Source organism: Apodemus sylvaticus, chromosome 9, assembly GCF_947179515.1.
Source record: "Apodemus sylvaticus chromosome 9, mApoSyl1.1, whole genome shotgun sequence".
NCBI lineage: Eukaryota > Metazoa > Chordata > Mammalia > Rodentia > Muridae > Apodemus > Apodemus sylvaticus.
Window position 1 is genome coordinate 79,823,360 of NC_067480.1, and position 14,431 is coordinate 79,837,790.

The window sequence follows — 14,431 nt, forward strand, 5'->3', positions numbered from 1 at the left end:
TCCCATGAGCCCTCTGGGTTACGGTGGCTACTCTTCAGCACTGTAATTTGTAGAAGTGCACAGGCCATGCTGGTAAGCAGGTCCTTTCTGACCCTTTCCTGATGACTCTGCCTGAGACATCGGACTTGTGCCTTGCGGCTCAGCACGCAACCCGAGGGATCACAAGAGCCAGCTTTATTCCGAAATCTTTATTAAGGCAGCATGATAGAAATGGGCCACCAGCCCAAACCTTGTGGCCTGAGGAAAGACCTGTGTCCATAGGGCTTGCCCTCTCTCCAGATAGTTCGGTCGCCTCCCCAGCATCCATCCCTACTTAAACCCTCTCGCTGAAGGTGAGGTGGAGGGCTAAGGAGAGGAAGGCGTGACCCCATCCCAGGCTGTAGCAGCTCCTGGGCCACAAAGCGGTAGCAGAGGGGAAGGGAGGGGGACAGCAACCACCAGGGTTACCACCACTTGTGGGGTACAGGCCTCACTGTACCCTCTTACAGTTGTATTCAAAGCAATAAATTAAAATGGCCATCAGCACCCTTCAAGACCCCTCAATCATAGAAGCTAGGCAGGAAGCAAAGCAACAATTTGTGGGTTCTTGCTCTTCCGGCCAAAGCCTAGGCTGTTCCCCCTAAGAGCAGCTGGAGATTACACAGAGGCCATCTAGGTTGGCTCCTCATACGCGTCTATCAGGATGCCCGAAGGACCTGAATCCAAATGCAATGACCCTGCGAGGGGCAACACCTTTGGAAGGTACTGGGGTATTTTGGCAACTGAGAAGGTTGGAGCCCCAGACAGAAGAGGGACCCAAAAGAAATGCTGGTGTGTGGATTTTACCTGTTTGTATTTCTCTGACCATCATGGCCCAGGACAGCCAAGCTGGTTGAGTGGGAAGGAAGAGGAGCTAACTGACCATGAAGACACCCTCATGACCAAGCAGCCCCTTAGTGCACACTGTGGGGATAGGCAGGACCTGGCCCCTTGGGCTTTGTGAGGGGGAAGGAGAGCCCCCCTCGGGCTTCAGATATGGCATGGATTGTTCTAGAGGCAGGGAGGGGGTGGCAGTGGCCCCTCCTCTGCTTGGTGGCCACCTGAAGGGGCCGGTCCCAAGCTACAGGTGGATGGCTGTGACATCTGTGGGAGTGCTGGTCTGACTGGGCCCCTGGCTGCTAGAGCCCCGGGGGGCTTTGGGCACAGGGCTGGGGGCAGTCTGAGCAGCTTCCCTGAGGCTCTCCCTGAGGGCAGCTTCGATCTGCTCCTGGCAGGCACGCAGGCAGTCCTAGAACGAAAACAAGGGAAAACAAGGTCATTCATCGATGGGACCCTCTCCCCCTACAGCACAGACAGCAGGCAGGTGGAAGGGAAAAACCTCCCCCCTGCGCACCGGGAACTCTGGGGAGGTTAGGCCACAGCCCAGCCCAGCCCAGGAATCAGGTCTTTAGTTCTCAGAAACTGGCAAGAGGATGTGGCAAGGGTGTGAGAGCAACCCGGCATCTGACACCAAGTCCCCCACCCCTGGCCGCGACACAGCACTTGTCAAGAGAAGGGCATCTACATGCAAGTGCCCTTCACCCCACCCACTCCTCTCCAGACTGGTGCAGGCAATAAAAGGCCAGGGAAGCAGGCAAGAGCTTACAATCGGAGTTGGGGGGGGGGGGGGGAATGGGGAGGGGTGGATGCCGCCCTCTGCTGGGCATTCGGGGGAATAGCACCTTTTTTTTTTTTTTTTTTTTTTTTTTTTTGGTGAATGGAGCCGGACACTTACCACTTCGGTGCCTGTGATTCCGGCCAGCAACTCTGTGAGCTCATCTGCAGACATGGAGCAAGCACCTAGGCCTAGCACTGCTGCCCCAATGCTGCCTGTGGCGATCATGGATGGAGGGTACATCGCAAAGGTGTAATCTTGGAAAAGAGAAGGAACCATGAGAAGAGGCATCTTAGCACACACCAGGGAACCCAGGGGTGGATGGGTGACACTGAGCCAAGGGGAGAGGGCAGATCCTAGGGAGGAGAGGGTTGGGTATGTGCTCGTGGTGCTGGTAATTTGACTGAGGAATGCACACTATCACGGAACCACTACTCCAGCCGACCTTCTCTGAGATATGAGCATGTGGCAATCTTTCCATCTACCCAAGGGTACATAGCTAGGAACTAGAAAATATCTAAAACCCTGTTATAACCTTAGGCAAGAACTACTCACCATTTCCAGGGTCACCATACACAGCTCTGAGTACTGAAACCATCTCCTGGCTGCTACTATGAATCCTTTCAAAAAATACAATTTCCCCAGGTGGGCTCTTACCTGTAGCACAGAGGGCCAAAAAGGTCTGGGCATGCTTCTTGACCAAGGCCTGCCGGTCACTTGGCAGAGAAAGGCGGTGCAGAATCAGGACCAGGAAGTCATGGGCAATCACAGCAGCTAGGTCCCACTTGAGCTTCCCCAGGACCAGCACCTCCCACTCCTGGGGGTTAGGGAAGGAACATAGGAGTCAGTGGCTGGCAAAGGGGCAGAATTTGACAGAAGGTTCATAGTTCTGCCTCTGGCTTCAGGGGCTGGCACTGTGGAATGATGGGTTTGGGGCAGGGAAGATCCAGGGGCTTATACTTAAGCATCTATTGATCGTTTGTTTCTAGGTGCTAGAAAGACCCAAATTATCCCTCTAAATCCTCCCTGAGTTTGAGGCTGGCGTGAGGTGAAACAGACCAACTCTAAATTCCACAGGCTTCGGAAATCTCTTCTTCCCTGACATCGCAGCCAGGCCTCTTAAACAGAACAAGCGTGTGGCCACGCCTAAGGTTCCTCAAAGAGGAGGTTGCCCAACCCAACCTACGCCCCCTTTGCGGGACATCATGGGTGGGTCCTATCTCACTGGAGTCCAAGCCAAACAGGATGAATCCAGATGACCCCTGAGAAACCTGCCCAAGCCTACAAAACCATTAAGAGGCTCTAGGAGGAGGTCAGGAGCCCCAACCCCAGTCTCCTCATCTGAAGTTCCTAGACCTGGCTGGAGCTGCACTTCCGAGTTGCACACAGGAGGATTTCTTCATTGTTTTATCTCAGGAAGGAACTCATGGGTTTGACTCCTCACTGAGGTAGCAATGACAGCCCCACCCAGCCTCTTCCAGCACCCCCCCCCCCAGCAACAGCTGTCCCTGTCCCATGACCTAGGTGTCAGCCCCAGGCTGCTTACAGGACCCCACAGAAATAGCCCGGACTAGAGCCAGAAGTAAGGCTTGAATTTTGCACCCAGGCCTCTGCCCTGATAACCTAATAGCATCCAGCCCCTAAGGGAGCACCCAAAAGGCAATTAGGAGGGTGTGGAGTCCTCACTGAGACTAGGTGGGCACCTTCCCCCATATCCAGACAACACAGAAATCCCAGCCCCACCCCAAAAACATAGTAGCTGGCAGCGAACAACTAACCCATCCCTGCTTTCAAGGCGCTCTGGTTGGAATTTTCCCCTCCTTTCTGGGGCCTCTGCTCTGCTGTGTGGATTTAGACTGCTGGAGTTCTTGGAGTCCCTCACAACTCTGACCGCAGGCCACTTACAGCTTAGAGCCTTGAGCAGGAGAAGGACTTGCCTATTTTGAAAAACTCCCCTCACACACAGTCATGTAGACCACCCTAATCTCTTCACAAAGAGTTAAGTCTCCTACCTCCCAGCCTCAATCCCTCAAAAAACATCTTGCTCCCTGGCTCTGGAAACTACTAGATTCATCACAAAGAGCTGTGGGGCCTCCCGGATTCCCAACTCCGGCCTCCCATCCTAGAGAGCTGCTTGACAGGAAGAGGAATCCAGTTCCCCGACTCACAGCCGGCAGGGGCCCCAGTACCCCTAGCCTTCCAGTCAGCCAATCACAGCAGTCTGCCTGCTGCCCTCCTCCCTAGGAGATGGGGCCCAGAGACTCCTCTCAGGGTCAGGGAAGGCTTGGCCAGCCACAGAACAAGGTGGAGGGAGGTGCCAACTCACCCACCCTCTCCCCCAGACCCTGTGGGAGATGATGTTCATGCTCTCTTCCAGATCCAAGCAGATCCTCCACCTCCTCCCTAGACTCCTCCGGGGCAGGGCAGAACCCAACCGATTTTTGCCCCGCCTGGAGGAGCCCAGCCCAAGTTCCCAGCAAGAGGCCCCAAGGAGCCACTTCCCAAACCACAGGAGTGACAGCAGCTCCCCACAGGGTTATGAAAGCCCTTGGGCTGAGTGGGAGGGCCAGGGGACCAGCATCATTATCACATCGGAAGCAGCTGCAGCCCAGCTCCCTGGCTGTCTCAGCTCTGGCCTTTGGCTGAGCAGCAAAGGGAGAAACTCTTCCACCGGCCCAGAGCAGCTGCTCGAATTTTTCAGAAGGAAGACAAGAAAGGGAGGGTTAGGAAGGAGCTGTGTCTTTGGGGATAGGAGGAAAAGGGATGAAAACACCTCAGCGCTTCCTTCCAGCAAGCAGGGCCTGGCTTTAATCAGCTCCGGGAGGCTTTTCCATCACAAAGTCCACACGGGGATAAAGACTCATGCAAGGCAGCCCCCTCCCCCACGTGAAGCACATTCCACTCCGGTGGGGGTGTGCAGACATGCCCTGCTGCTGCCAATAAATAACTCACGGTGGCTGTGTAAACCCAGAGGCAAAGTACTGGTGTATAGACCCGCAATTGGAATTGTTGCTATCTGGGGGAAAACAAGTTAGGAATGGAACCCCACTGCGGTCAGAGAAAAAGGGGGTTCATTTAGTTTTAAGCTTGCAGCTGAAGCACCACTACTACACTACACGGCCTTTGTCCCACACAAGTTCTTTTCCAAAATACCAGCCAGGGGCGAAGGGAGGGTTGATGGGTGAGGGGGTGAACTTGGCGTCTCTTTTACTAGTACATAGGGCGATAGTATGTTTGGTGGGGAGGGGTGGGGAGGTGGGGGTGGGAGGATTCCGCACGCACCCGCAACTGCCAGGGAGCCACAGCTTGGTCCGTATAGATGCAAAGCTTCTCAATAGTCAGGGGCGTGGTTTCCCGCAGCTTGGAGGCCAACAACAGGCAGACGGTACCTAGAAGCTGCAATTGCGCCTTACGGGTGGGGACGCAGGACAGGTAGCGATCCAGGTAGTTCATAGCCAGAGGGAAGACATCCTCCTCGCAGCGCTGCTCCTCACACACCTGAGGGAGGGCGCACGAGTCATTGCTAGGGAAGGACCAAGTGAAACAAGGCAGCATGGAGGAGTGGGGGTGGGGTGGGGAGTGGAGAGAGAGTGGAATGTGGAGCAAAAAATAAACCGAGAGAGAACAAACTTAGAGCGACAAGTATCAATAACCGAGGAGGATGTGCCCTCCCCAAGGTGACCCCCCCCACTTCCTCTGCATGGTCTTCTCCCCACCCCGGAGTAGGGGGTGGTAAACGAGAAAAGCCCAGGCTCACGAAAGATTCCAGACTCCCCTCCCCCACGGCAAGCGGAAGGGGGACGGAAGGGTCACCTAGAGAGAATTGGGACCTTACCCTCATTACCGCCACCCACTGCACACATACTCCCAGGGGGAAGGGAGGGAACTCCTGCCGCGGTCTCCCGCACTTTTCATTTCCCTGTGGACCGGAACCGAGCCTGCGCCACCCCCACCCACCAGTTTCCCCCGCCGGAGCCCCGCGACAGACACAGGAACCAGTTCTGGGACGAAGGCGGCCGAGTCCAGGGTTTTCCACACGCGCCCTCCAGAGAGCACCGGGTGAAGAAGGAAGCGGGAGACACCGAGGAAAGCCACAGGGAAAAGAGTGGCCCTTAGCCCGCTTTCCCGACCTAAAGTGAAGCTTAGTCACAGTGCCAAGTGACTGGAAGTCACAGAAGCCGATCGAGATTAGGGAAAGGGAAAGGACAGAACGCGGGCAGCTGGTTAGGGTGCCCGTGTGAAAAGGCCAGGCCCCTGTAGTATGGGCAGCCAAAGCATCTTGCAGATTGTGGTCGGGATCGCGAAGCTCCGACAGGGAAAGTTCAATTTGCCCAGAGCCGGGGGTGGGGGTGGGGTAAGGAGAGGAGAGGGGACCCGTCCGGGCCTTACCTCCAGCATCCAGTATGCCAGCATCTTCCGCATGTGCGGCTTGATCTCCTTTTGCACGCACTGGAAGTAGGAGGCTCGCGGCACGTAGCGCTCCTCCAGGCGGAGCAAACTCTGCAGGACACGCTGGTCCCCCAGCAGCCGCGGGTCGGGCCCGGCCCGGGGCGCGTGCCGGGTGCCCTCGCAACACAGCAGCTCCATCCTGTGATGGCTCACGGGTGAGAGCAAGAGTGCGGGCTAGCGAGTCCTAGGAGAAGTGATGCGCGTGAGGGAGAGCGCGGGGTGCGGGCGGGTCTGGCGCTGGCGCTGGCACTGTGCGGAGAAGCCCCAGCCCGCCCGCCACCCGCGCGCACCGCTTCCCTGACAGGCGCCCCGCCCCTCGCGACGATGTAGCAACCGTGGAATGCTCCGACGTCACAACGTTCTAAGGGGCGGGGCCGCAGACGGAAAGGGCTGGCGGGCGCTATACCCTCCCTCCCTCCCCGCAGCCCCATTGGTCCGCTGGGCTCCGGCCCGCAGGCTTCCGGGCCCTCGGGTCCCTTCGGACCCAGAGGGTGGAGAGAACTTTCTGGGAGGGTGCCCTCTTCCCCATCAATGGGCCCTGACGTGAGTCTAGCCACCCAGTAAAGAACTAGTCACCAAAAGTTATTCCTTCGCGTATGCGTCCTATTTCATTGCTCTAGGGAGTGTGGTAATAACTTCGTACAAAGTTGGTTCACCCCTCCACTAAAGTGGCTTCTAGGAATGGACTTGAGTTGGGCTTTATTTTGCAGACCATGAAACTGAGGCACAGTAGTAGCGGCAAAGATCTCATTGTTAGTCCGTCGGGAAACGTGGCTTAGAAACGTGTCTACTTAAACGAATTCCACAGATCTGCAGCAGCTGCTTCTGGGAGCTGAGCAGAAACGTAGTTTCTGGCCAATTCAGTGGCTCAGGGGGTAAATGATCCTGGCACTAAGTCTGACAAACCTGAGTGTGATCCCCAGGAGCCACGTGGTGGAAGAGAAGCCAGCAACTCCCATAAGTTGTCCACTGACGTCTACACCAATGCTGTAGCATGTGCACACACCTCGGCATGCACGTACACAATAAAAATAAATAGCAAAAGAAGAAATGCAGTTTCTCAGGTCTGCTGAATGGGACACTGCATTGCTCCAAGGGAGGTGCAGTCAAAATCAGGATATTAAAAGCCATTTGGAGCTGGATGTGGTGGAGCACGCCTGTGATCTCAGAACCGGGGAAGCCTCTCTCATTCTCTCTCTCTCTCTCTCTCTCTCTCTCTCTCTCTCTCTCTCTCTCTCTCTCTCTGTGTGTGTGTGTGTGTGTGTGTGTTAGAGAGAGGGAGAGAGAGAGGGGCTGCAGAGCTGCAGATGTGCTCAGGTGGCAGAGCGCCTCTGCTTAGCATGCTCAAAGCCCAGGGTTCAGTCCCCAGCACCTCAGCACTGCAGAACCCAGAACTGATCAAAAGATTAGAGTCACTGTCGGCTTATTCAGGACCAGCCTGGGCTGCATAATTCTATCACAAAACCAACCAACCCAAATAATAATAGCCCATGGAGAATTCCAGACCAGGCAGACCCATATCAGAGGACTCAAATAGGAAGGAAGGAAGGAAGGAAGGAAGGAAGGAAGGAAGGAAGGAAGGAAGGAAGGCATGGTAAAGCACCCATTTAATCTCAGCACTTTGGAGACAGGGGCAAGCAGATTTCTGTGAGTTCAAAGCCAGAAAGCCAGCCTGGTCTAAATAGAGTTCTATGTCAGCCAGAGCTATGTCAGGAGACTATGTCTCAAAAACAAAAATAGAGGAAGAGTGTAATAAGGAAGGCAGGAGAGAGGAAAGGAGGGGAAGAAGGAAGGAAGCCCACGACTTGGCACTGCTCCTTCTGCTCAGCCCGTGAGCGCCAGGAAAGCAAAGGACACTGCAGAAGCAGGGAGACCCGTCTACACGCCAGGCACCGGGCAAGGGGTCAGAATCCACATGTGGGAGGTGGATTCTCATATGGGAAGGAGGCAGGATGGGATTGTTTCAGTCACAGAAGGTTACTGCCCCAGTGGTTTCTTTCCTTGTGGAGATAGTGTCTTACTTTATAGTCTCACGCAGACCTTGAAATCTCCAGCGTCTTGCCTCAGTTTCCCAAGTGCTGGGATTACAACTGTGTACCACCACGCTTATACACGCTTAGAGAATTGGGGAGGAGACACCTTTTGAGACAAGGGTCTTACGTAACCCCGGCTAGCTGTGAATGTCACGTATCATTGAGGCTGGATCTCATCTTCCTGCTTTTACCTCCCAATTGCACACATTACCCATGCTAACAGTCTGTTAGTTTTATGACACAGGGTCTCACTATGTAGCTCTGACATTTATAGACTTGACTCTATGTAGCTCTGACTCTAGGTAGACCAGAATGGCCTCCAGCTTGCAACAATCCTACTGTCTCTTCCTCTCAAATTCTGGGATTACAGGAATGCACCACCAAGCTTCCTGTCCTGAAGGGCAGAGACAAAGTCTTGAGTAGCTGTGTATCCTCCGGATACATCAACTGGCTGTGAGTGCCAATGACAGTAACTGGTCTTCACGTACACATACTGTGTTCAAGAACGGAACACATGTGAGAGGTAATAAATCATTTTTATCTTCACAACGGCCTTACAGAAAGTATATTCTTTTGCCCCTCTGTAATAGGGGCTGGGTGCTAACATGTGGATGGCTAAGTAACCAGGGAGAGGGCACATAGCTAGTAGTCTGTGGAAGCAGGCTGCAGTCCAGTTTAGCTCCAGAGTTGATGCCCTTGCATGGTGCTGGGGTTCAAAGCCAGCGGCTGGGGTCATATTAGGCAGGTCCGCTCTACCATTGAGCTACTGCTCTAACCCCATGGCTTCCTTTTGCTTTAATAAGCTTGAGGACCATTTTATGAGAGTTTGGGGCAAAACAAACAAACGAAAACAGGCAAGGAAGATTCCTGGAAGAGGGAGATGAACTGAAGGGAGAAAAAGCCTTGAGTCAGGACCATTGATGGAAATATGCAGCGTCCATCATGGAAAGGGGATGAGAGTGTCTTCAGAATAACAGAGAAACAGGGAGAGTGCCAGGGCAAACACGCTTAAGAATTTGGAAGACACGGGTGGTGGCACACGCCTGTAATCCCAGCACTCTGGGAGGCAGAGGCAGGCAGATTTCTGAGTTCGAGGCCAGCCTGGTCTACAGAGTGAGTTCCAGGACAGCCAGGGCTACACAGAGAAACCCTGTCTTGAGAAAACCGAATCCAAAAAAAAAAAAAAAAAAAAAAAAAAAAGAATTTGGAAGACAGAATGAAGGAACCAAAAAATGAAACACACTGAGTTAGAACTCACAAGGGAGCAGGGAGCATGCTGAACCACGGGATCTGAGAGAACCGACCCCTTCCAGCTCCTGACCATTCATTCCATTGCCCTCGTGCTGGCCCGGGGATGTATATTGATTTATTCCTTGTTGATCTACCGAGAAAGGGCACCCAGAGACAGTTGAGTCCTATAAGCTTTCTTGGAGAGCTGTTGACCACTGGGGGCCTTCAGGGCCAAGGAGCCAGCCAGGTTGCCTGCTGAGGTACAGGTGGCACCCTCGGGAGAACTCCAGAGAGGTGCACTCATCACTGCCCCTTGAAGAACAGAACTAAGAAGACAGAGTGACAAAGCAAGGGCTGGGTTGGAAGTGATAGTCTAAGATGCAAGAAGCCCGAAGTTCAACTTCCAGCACTGCATTAAAAAAAAAAAAAAAAAAAAACTGGGCAAAACTAGTGGCACACGCTGGCAATCTCAAAACACTTAGAAGGTGGAAGAACGAAGAGCAGCTGGTCAGGGCCAGCCTGGGCTAGGTGAGACTCGGCCTCAAAAACAAACGACAACAAAACAACAGGGAAAAAAACAACTACAAAAAAAAGTTGAGGGGGGAGAGAGGGAGAGGGCAAGGGAGAGGGAGAGACAGAGACAGAGACAGAGACAGAGAGCCCAGCTCACACTCCAGGGGGAGTAAATCAGAGTGCTTCAGGCCAGGTGCATCTAATTACAAAGTTACTCAATGAGAAGGTAAATTAGAGGACAGCTGGGATGTAATTGTCAGGAGCCAGAGGGAAAGCAAGAAGGAAGAAGGACACCAAGCCCCTTCCTCCTACCACTCCCTCACCTCTTTATCATTGGAATCTCCCACTGAGACCCAGAAGGGGAACCGAGGGACAGGTGAGGCCCTCCGCCTCACTCTCAGACCCACTGTGACTGGGAGAGAGAGAGACCAGGTATGGGGGTACCACCCCAAAACAGGAAGGTGGACACGACGCTGGAGTGAGGCTGCTCTAGAGTAAGTTCAAAATCTACTGGTTCTCTCTTGTCTGTTTCTCTTGTCATCCTGTTGGGTAATAACAAAGTCCGTACCCTACGGGGGTGTTTTAATGACCAAAGTATCTTGCACTTATCCGGGGCAAAGGGAACATGCAAATGTGGTAGTTTCTAAACCAAGTGTGGTAGCCCACACCTGTACTCCTAACATTCATCCTCCTGAGGCAGGAGGATTGCTGCAGGTTCAAGGACAGCCTGGATTGTTGAATAGTGAGCTCAGTCCTCCTAAAAAGGAAAAAGGAGGGGGGGGGGTTACTTCTGTAATAACTACTATCCTCTCAGTTCTCTCCCACACCATTCTTTGACATAGCTCAGTGGGAAAGCACTCACCCAGAATTCATTTAGTCCCTAGGTTCAATTCCCAGACCCACAGCAGGGGTGGGGGGGGGGTGGGGCACCAGGTAGTTGTGATTATAGCTTTTTAAAAGCCAAATTTGCTCTTCTGTATGGGTATTTACACCTATCAACATAATAATAGTGGCTGGGACTGAACCCAGCACTTCCTGTATGCCAAGACCATGTACCCTATATGGCCCGTTTTTATAACTTTTAATAACGTTTACCTCAATTGAGAAATTAAAGGCTAGAAAGATTGCTCTGCAGTTAAAAGCACTTGCTACTATTTGCAGAGGCCCCAGGTTCTATTCCCAGCGCCCACAAGGCCATTTGTAACTTTAGTTCTTGATGCTCTGATGCTCTGTTCTGGTCTCCACAGGCACCAGACATGCATGTACACATAAATACATGCTGGCAAAATACCCCAGTGTGTAAAATATAAATGGATTTTTTTTGAAAATTGAGAAATAAACACAATTGTATAAGATGGGCCTGGTGGCACAGACCTGGAATCCGAAGTCGAAACTCTCCCCAAGTTCAAGGTCAGCCTGGGCTATGGAGTGAATTCCTGGCCAACTTGAGCTAAAAATGAGACCAAGACTCCATAAGGAAAAAAAAATTTAGTTATTATGCCTTTAAAAACAAAGGCTGCTATCCTGGTGCGACCTTTCATCCCAGCTCTCAGGAGACAGAGGAAGAAGGATCTCTGTGAGTTCAAGGCCAGCCTGGGATACACATAGAGTTCTAGGACAGCTGGAGCTACACCAGAGAAACCGTGTCCCAAAATAAAAGTAAGTAAATACATAAGTAAATAAATAAATAAACCTAATTTTGTTTTAAGCTTGAAATCATCTTCAGCTATCCAGTGAGTTTGAAGCCAGCCTGGGCTACATGAGACCCTGTCTCAGAAAAAGGAAAAAGAACAAGAAAAAAAACAAATTAAAAGCCCATGAAAACCTTGTGGATGACTGGGCAAAAGAAGACTCAGTCGAGCACGATAGTGCTCACCTCTAATCCCAGCATTCAAGAGGCAGACAAAGGCAGATCTCTTGAGTTTGAGGCCAGCCTGGGCTACACAGAAAAACCCTGTCTTCAAAAACAAAAACAAAACAAACAAAAACAAAATCTGGGTAGGCATGGTAGCTCATGGCTTTAGTCCCTGCATTCCAGAAGCAGAGGTAGGTGGATCTATGAGTTCAAATCTAGCCTGGACTAAATAGTGAGTAGTATGTAGCCCTGGCTGTCCTAGAACTCACTATGTAGACCAGGCTAGCCTCAAACTCACACAGCTCATTCTGCCTTTGCCTCCTGAGTGCTGGGATTAAAGGCACTGTACCACCAGGTATATTCAAAATGTTCTAGTTACACTGGGTGTGTGTATGTCTGAGTGTGTATGTCTGTGGACAATTTTCAGGTGCATCTCTCATCTTACACAGTGGGTTCCAGGACCAAGCGAGGTTCCCCACCCCCTAGACAGGGTTTCTCTGTGTAGCCCTGGCTGTCCTGGAACTCACTCTGTAGACCAGGCTGGCCTCGAACTCAGAACTCTGCCTGCCTCTGCCTCCCGAGTGCTGGGATCAAAGGCGTGCGCCACCACCGCCCGGCCAAGCAGAGGTTTTTAAGCTTGTCCACCATGTGCTTTTACTCATGGAACCATCTCCCTGAGCTGCCTTGCTAGTCCTTTTCTCCTTCAGACAGTGGCTCATGTAGCCCAAGCTTGCCCCTTGGTGATGTGTGGTTGAGGATAACCTCAAACTTCTTTTTGAGGCAGGGTATCACAGAGCTCAGGCTAGACTTAAAACTTGAAAAGGCCAGGAACTCTTGATCTTCCTGCCTCTGCCTCCCAGGGCAGGAATGGTGGAGATTATAGTGTGTAGCACTGTGTCTGGCTTCTGCACAGCGAGGAGGGAACCCAGGGCTTCCTACAGGCTGGGCAACTGGGCAAGCGCTCTAGCAAACGAGGTCTGTTTTATATGCCCCACGCTTCTGTTTTGTTTTGATCCTTCTCAGACAGGACTCTGCTGAGTGCCCTGCCTGACCAGATGCTCACTATGTAGCCCAGGCTGGCCATGAACTTGCCTCAGCTTCCCAACAAAGGGAGCACAGAAAAATGCTAACACAAAGCTCCGCCCTTAACCACTCCGCTATGATGCTGGGGCAGCCTCTGCCATTCCTGCAGTGAAGAAAAGGGCCTAGTCAGTCACCTGAATGGATCTCTCTCCTGGGTGACACTGCTGAGCTACTGATTAACCAGTCCTGAAGCTACCTCTGGACTTTCTGTGATGAGTGAAGTATCACCTCTTCCTCATTGTTTAAATCACTTTCAATCTTCATGTAAAAGTTCAATGCTATCACCTACACACCAGGCTAGCCTTCATCTCCACACAGGCTAGCCTTCACCTATACATCGGGCTAGCCTTCATCTACACGGTAGCAAATAGGTCAAGTATTACATTCAAGAAAGGTGTCATCCCCAAATCAGAGAATATCATGAGAGGGGTGACTTCTCAACTAACTTTATTAATTTTTGTATATATTTTGGGATGTATGTGGCAGTACATGCCTTTAATCCCAGCACTCGGGAGGCAGAGGCAAATAATTCTCTGTGAGTTTGTGGACAGCCTGGTCTATACAGTAAGTTCCAAGCCAACCAAGGCTACATAGTAAGACCAAGTAGAGAGAGAGAGAGAGAGAGAGAGAGAGAGGACCCTGGGTTTGGTTTCCGGCACCCATACAAGCAGTAGTTCGAAGCCACCTGTAACTCTAGCTCCAGAAGAATCCAACACCTCCTGCCACTAAGGGCACTTATATTCAACACACACATAATCAAAATAATAAAAGTAATCTTAATGATTAACAGGTGATGGTTTTAAGGCTGAGCGTGTAGTTCAGCTGGTGGAGCACACGTCTGCCTTGAACGAGGCTGACGTAGATTCCTAGCGCCATCTCTATGATCAATGTGATGTATGGGGGCTCCTAGAATCCTCGCACTTCAGAGGGAGAGGCCGAACGATCTGAGATTCAGGGCTGTGGTCTGGCGAGACAGCACATCAGTAAAGAGCGCATGCTATTCTTCTGGAGGATCTGAGTTCAAGCAGCCCCAGGGGATCAAACGCGCCTGGCTCCCACTAATGTGCACGTATCCACATGCAGACACACACCCGTACATGTAAGTAAAAGCACGTTAGTGTGGCAGGGCATGCTCTTGACCACACTACTCAAGAGCCAGAGGCAGAAGGATCTCTTTGAGTTTGAGGCCAGTCGGCTCTAGCTGTTGAGATCCATCCAGAGCTACATACTGAGACCTCTCTCTGCTACACAGTGCAACCCTGTCTCAAAGTAAAATAAAAATCTTTTAAATAGAAAGAAAGGAAGGGAAGGAGGAAGGAAGGAAGGAAGGAAGGAAGGAAGGAAGGAAGGAACGAAGGAAGGAACGAAGGAAGGAAGGAAGAAAAGAAGGAAGGAAATAAGTAAGTCAAGGGCTAGAGAGAATACTCAATAGTTAACATTATGTAGTGTTCTTCCAGTAGACCCGAGTTCAAGTCCCACCACCCATATCAGATGGTTCCTTGAGGATCTAATACCTCTGGCTTGTTCTCAAGAGTGCATGTACACACACACACACACACACACACCAAATTTAAAAATTTTAAAGAAGAAATTCAAGGTTTTCAAGGTTGTTTTCTTTTGTTTTTGGTTGGTTGG

General features: G+C 51.8%; 1 protein-coding gene across 1 annotated transcript in view; it reads right to left on the reverse strand.

Moving 5' to 3' along the window:
• Nucleotides 1-173: 173 nt before the first annotated feature.
• Ccnd3 (cyclin D3) overlaps nt 174-14,431 on the reverse strand; it is a 93,297-nt gene continuing 79,039 nt past the window's right edge. Inside the window, exons 3-7 of the mRNA XM_052192046.1 lie at nt 6,023-6,266; nt 4,916-5,131; nt 2,291-2,450; nt 1,754-1,890; nt 174-1,267 (exon numbers count right to left, since the gene is read on the reverse strand). Of these exons, the coding sequence (XP_052048006.1) occupies nt 1,100-1,267; nt 1,754-1,890; nt 2,291-2,450; nt 4,916-5,131; nt 6,023-6,220 (879 nt within the window). The 5' untranslated portion in view covers nt 6,221-6,266 and the 3' untranslated portion in view covers nt 174-1,099. The remainder of the gene's footprint in view (nt 1,268-1,753; nt 1,891-2,290; nt 2,451-4,915; nt 5,132-6,022; nt 6,267-14,431) is intronic.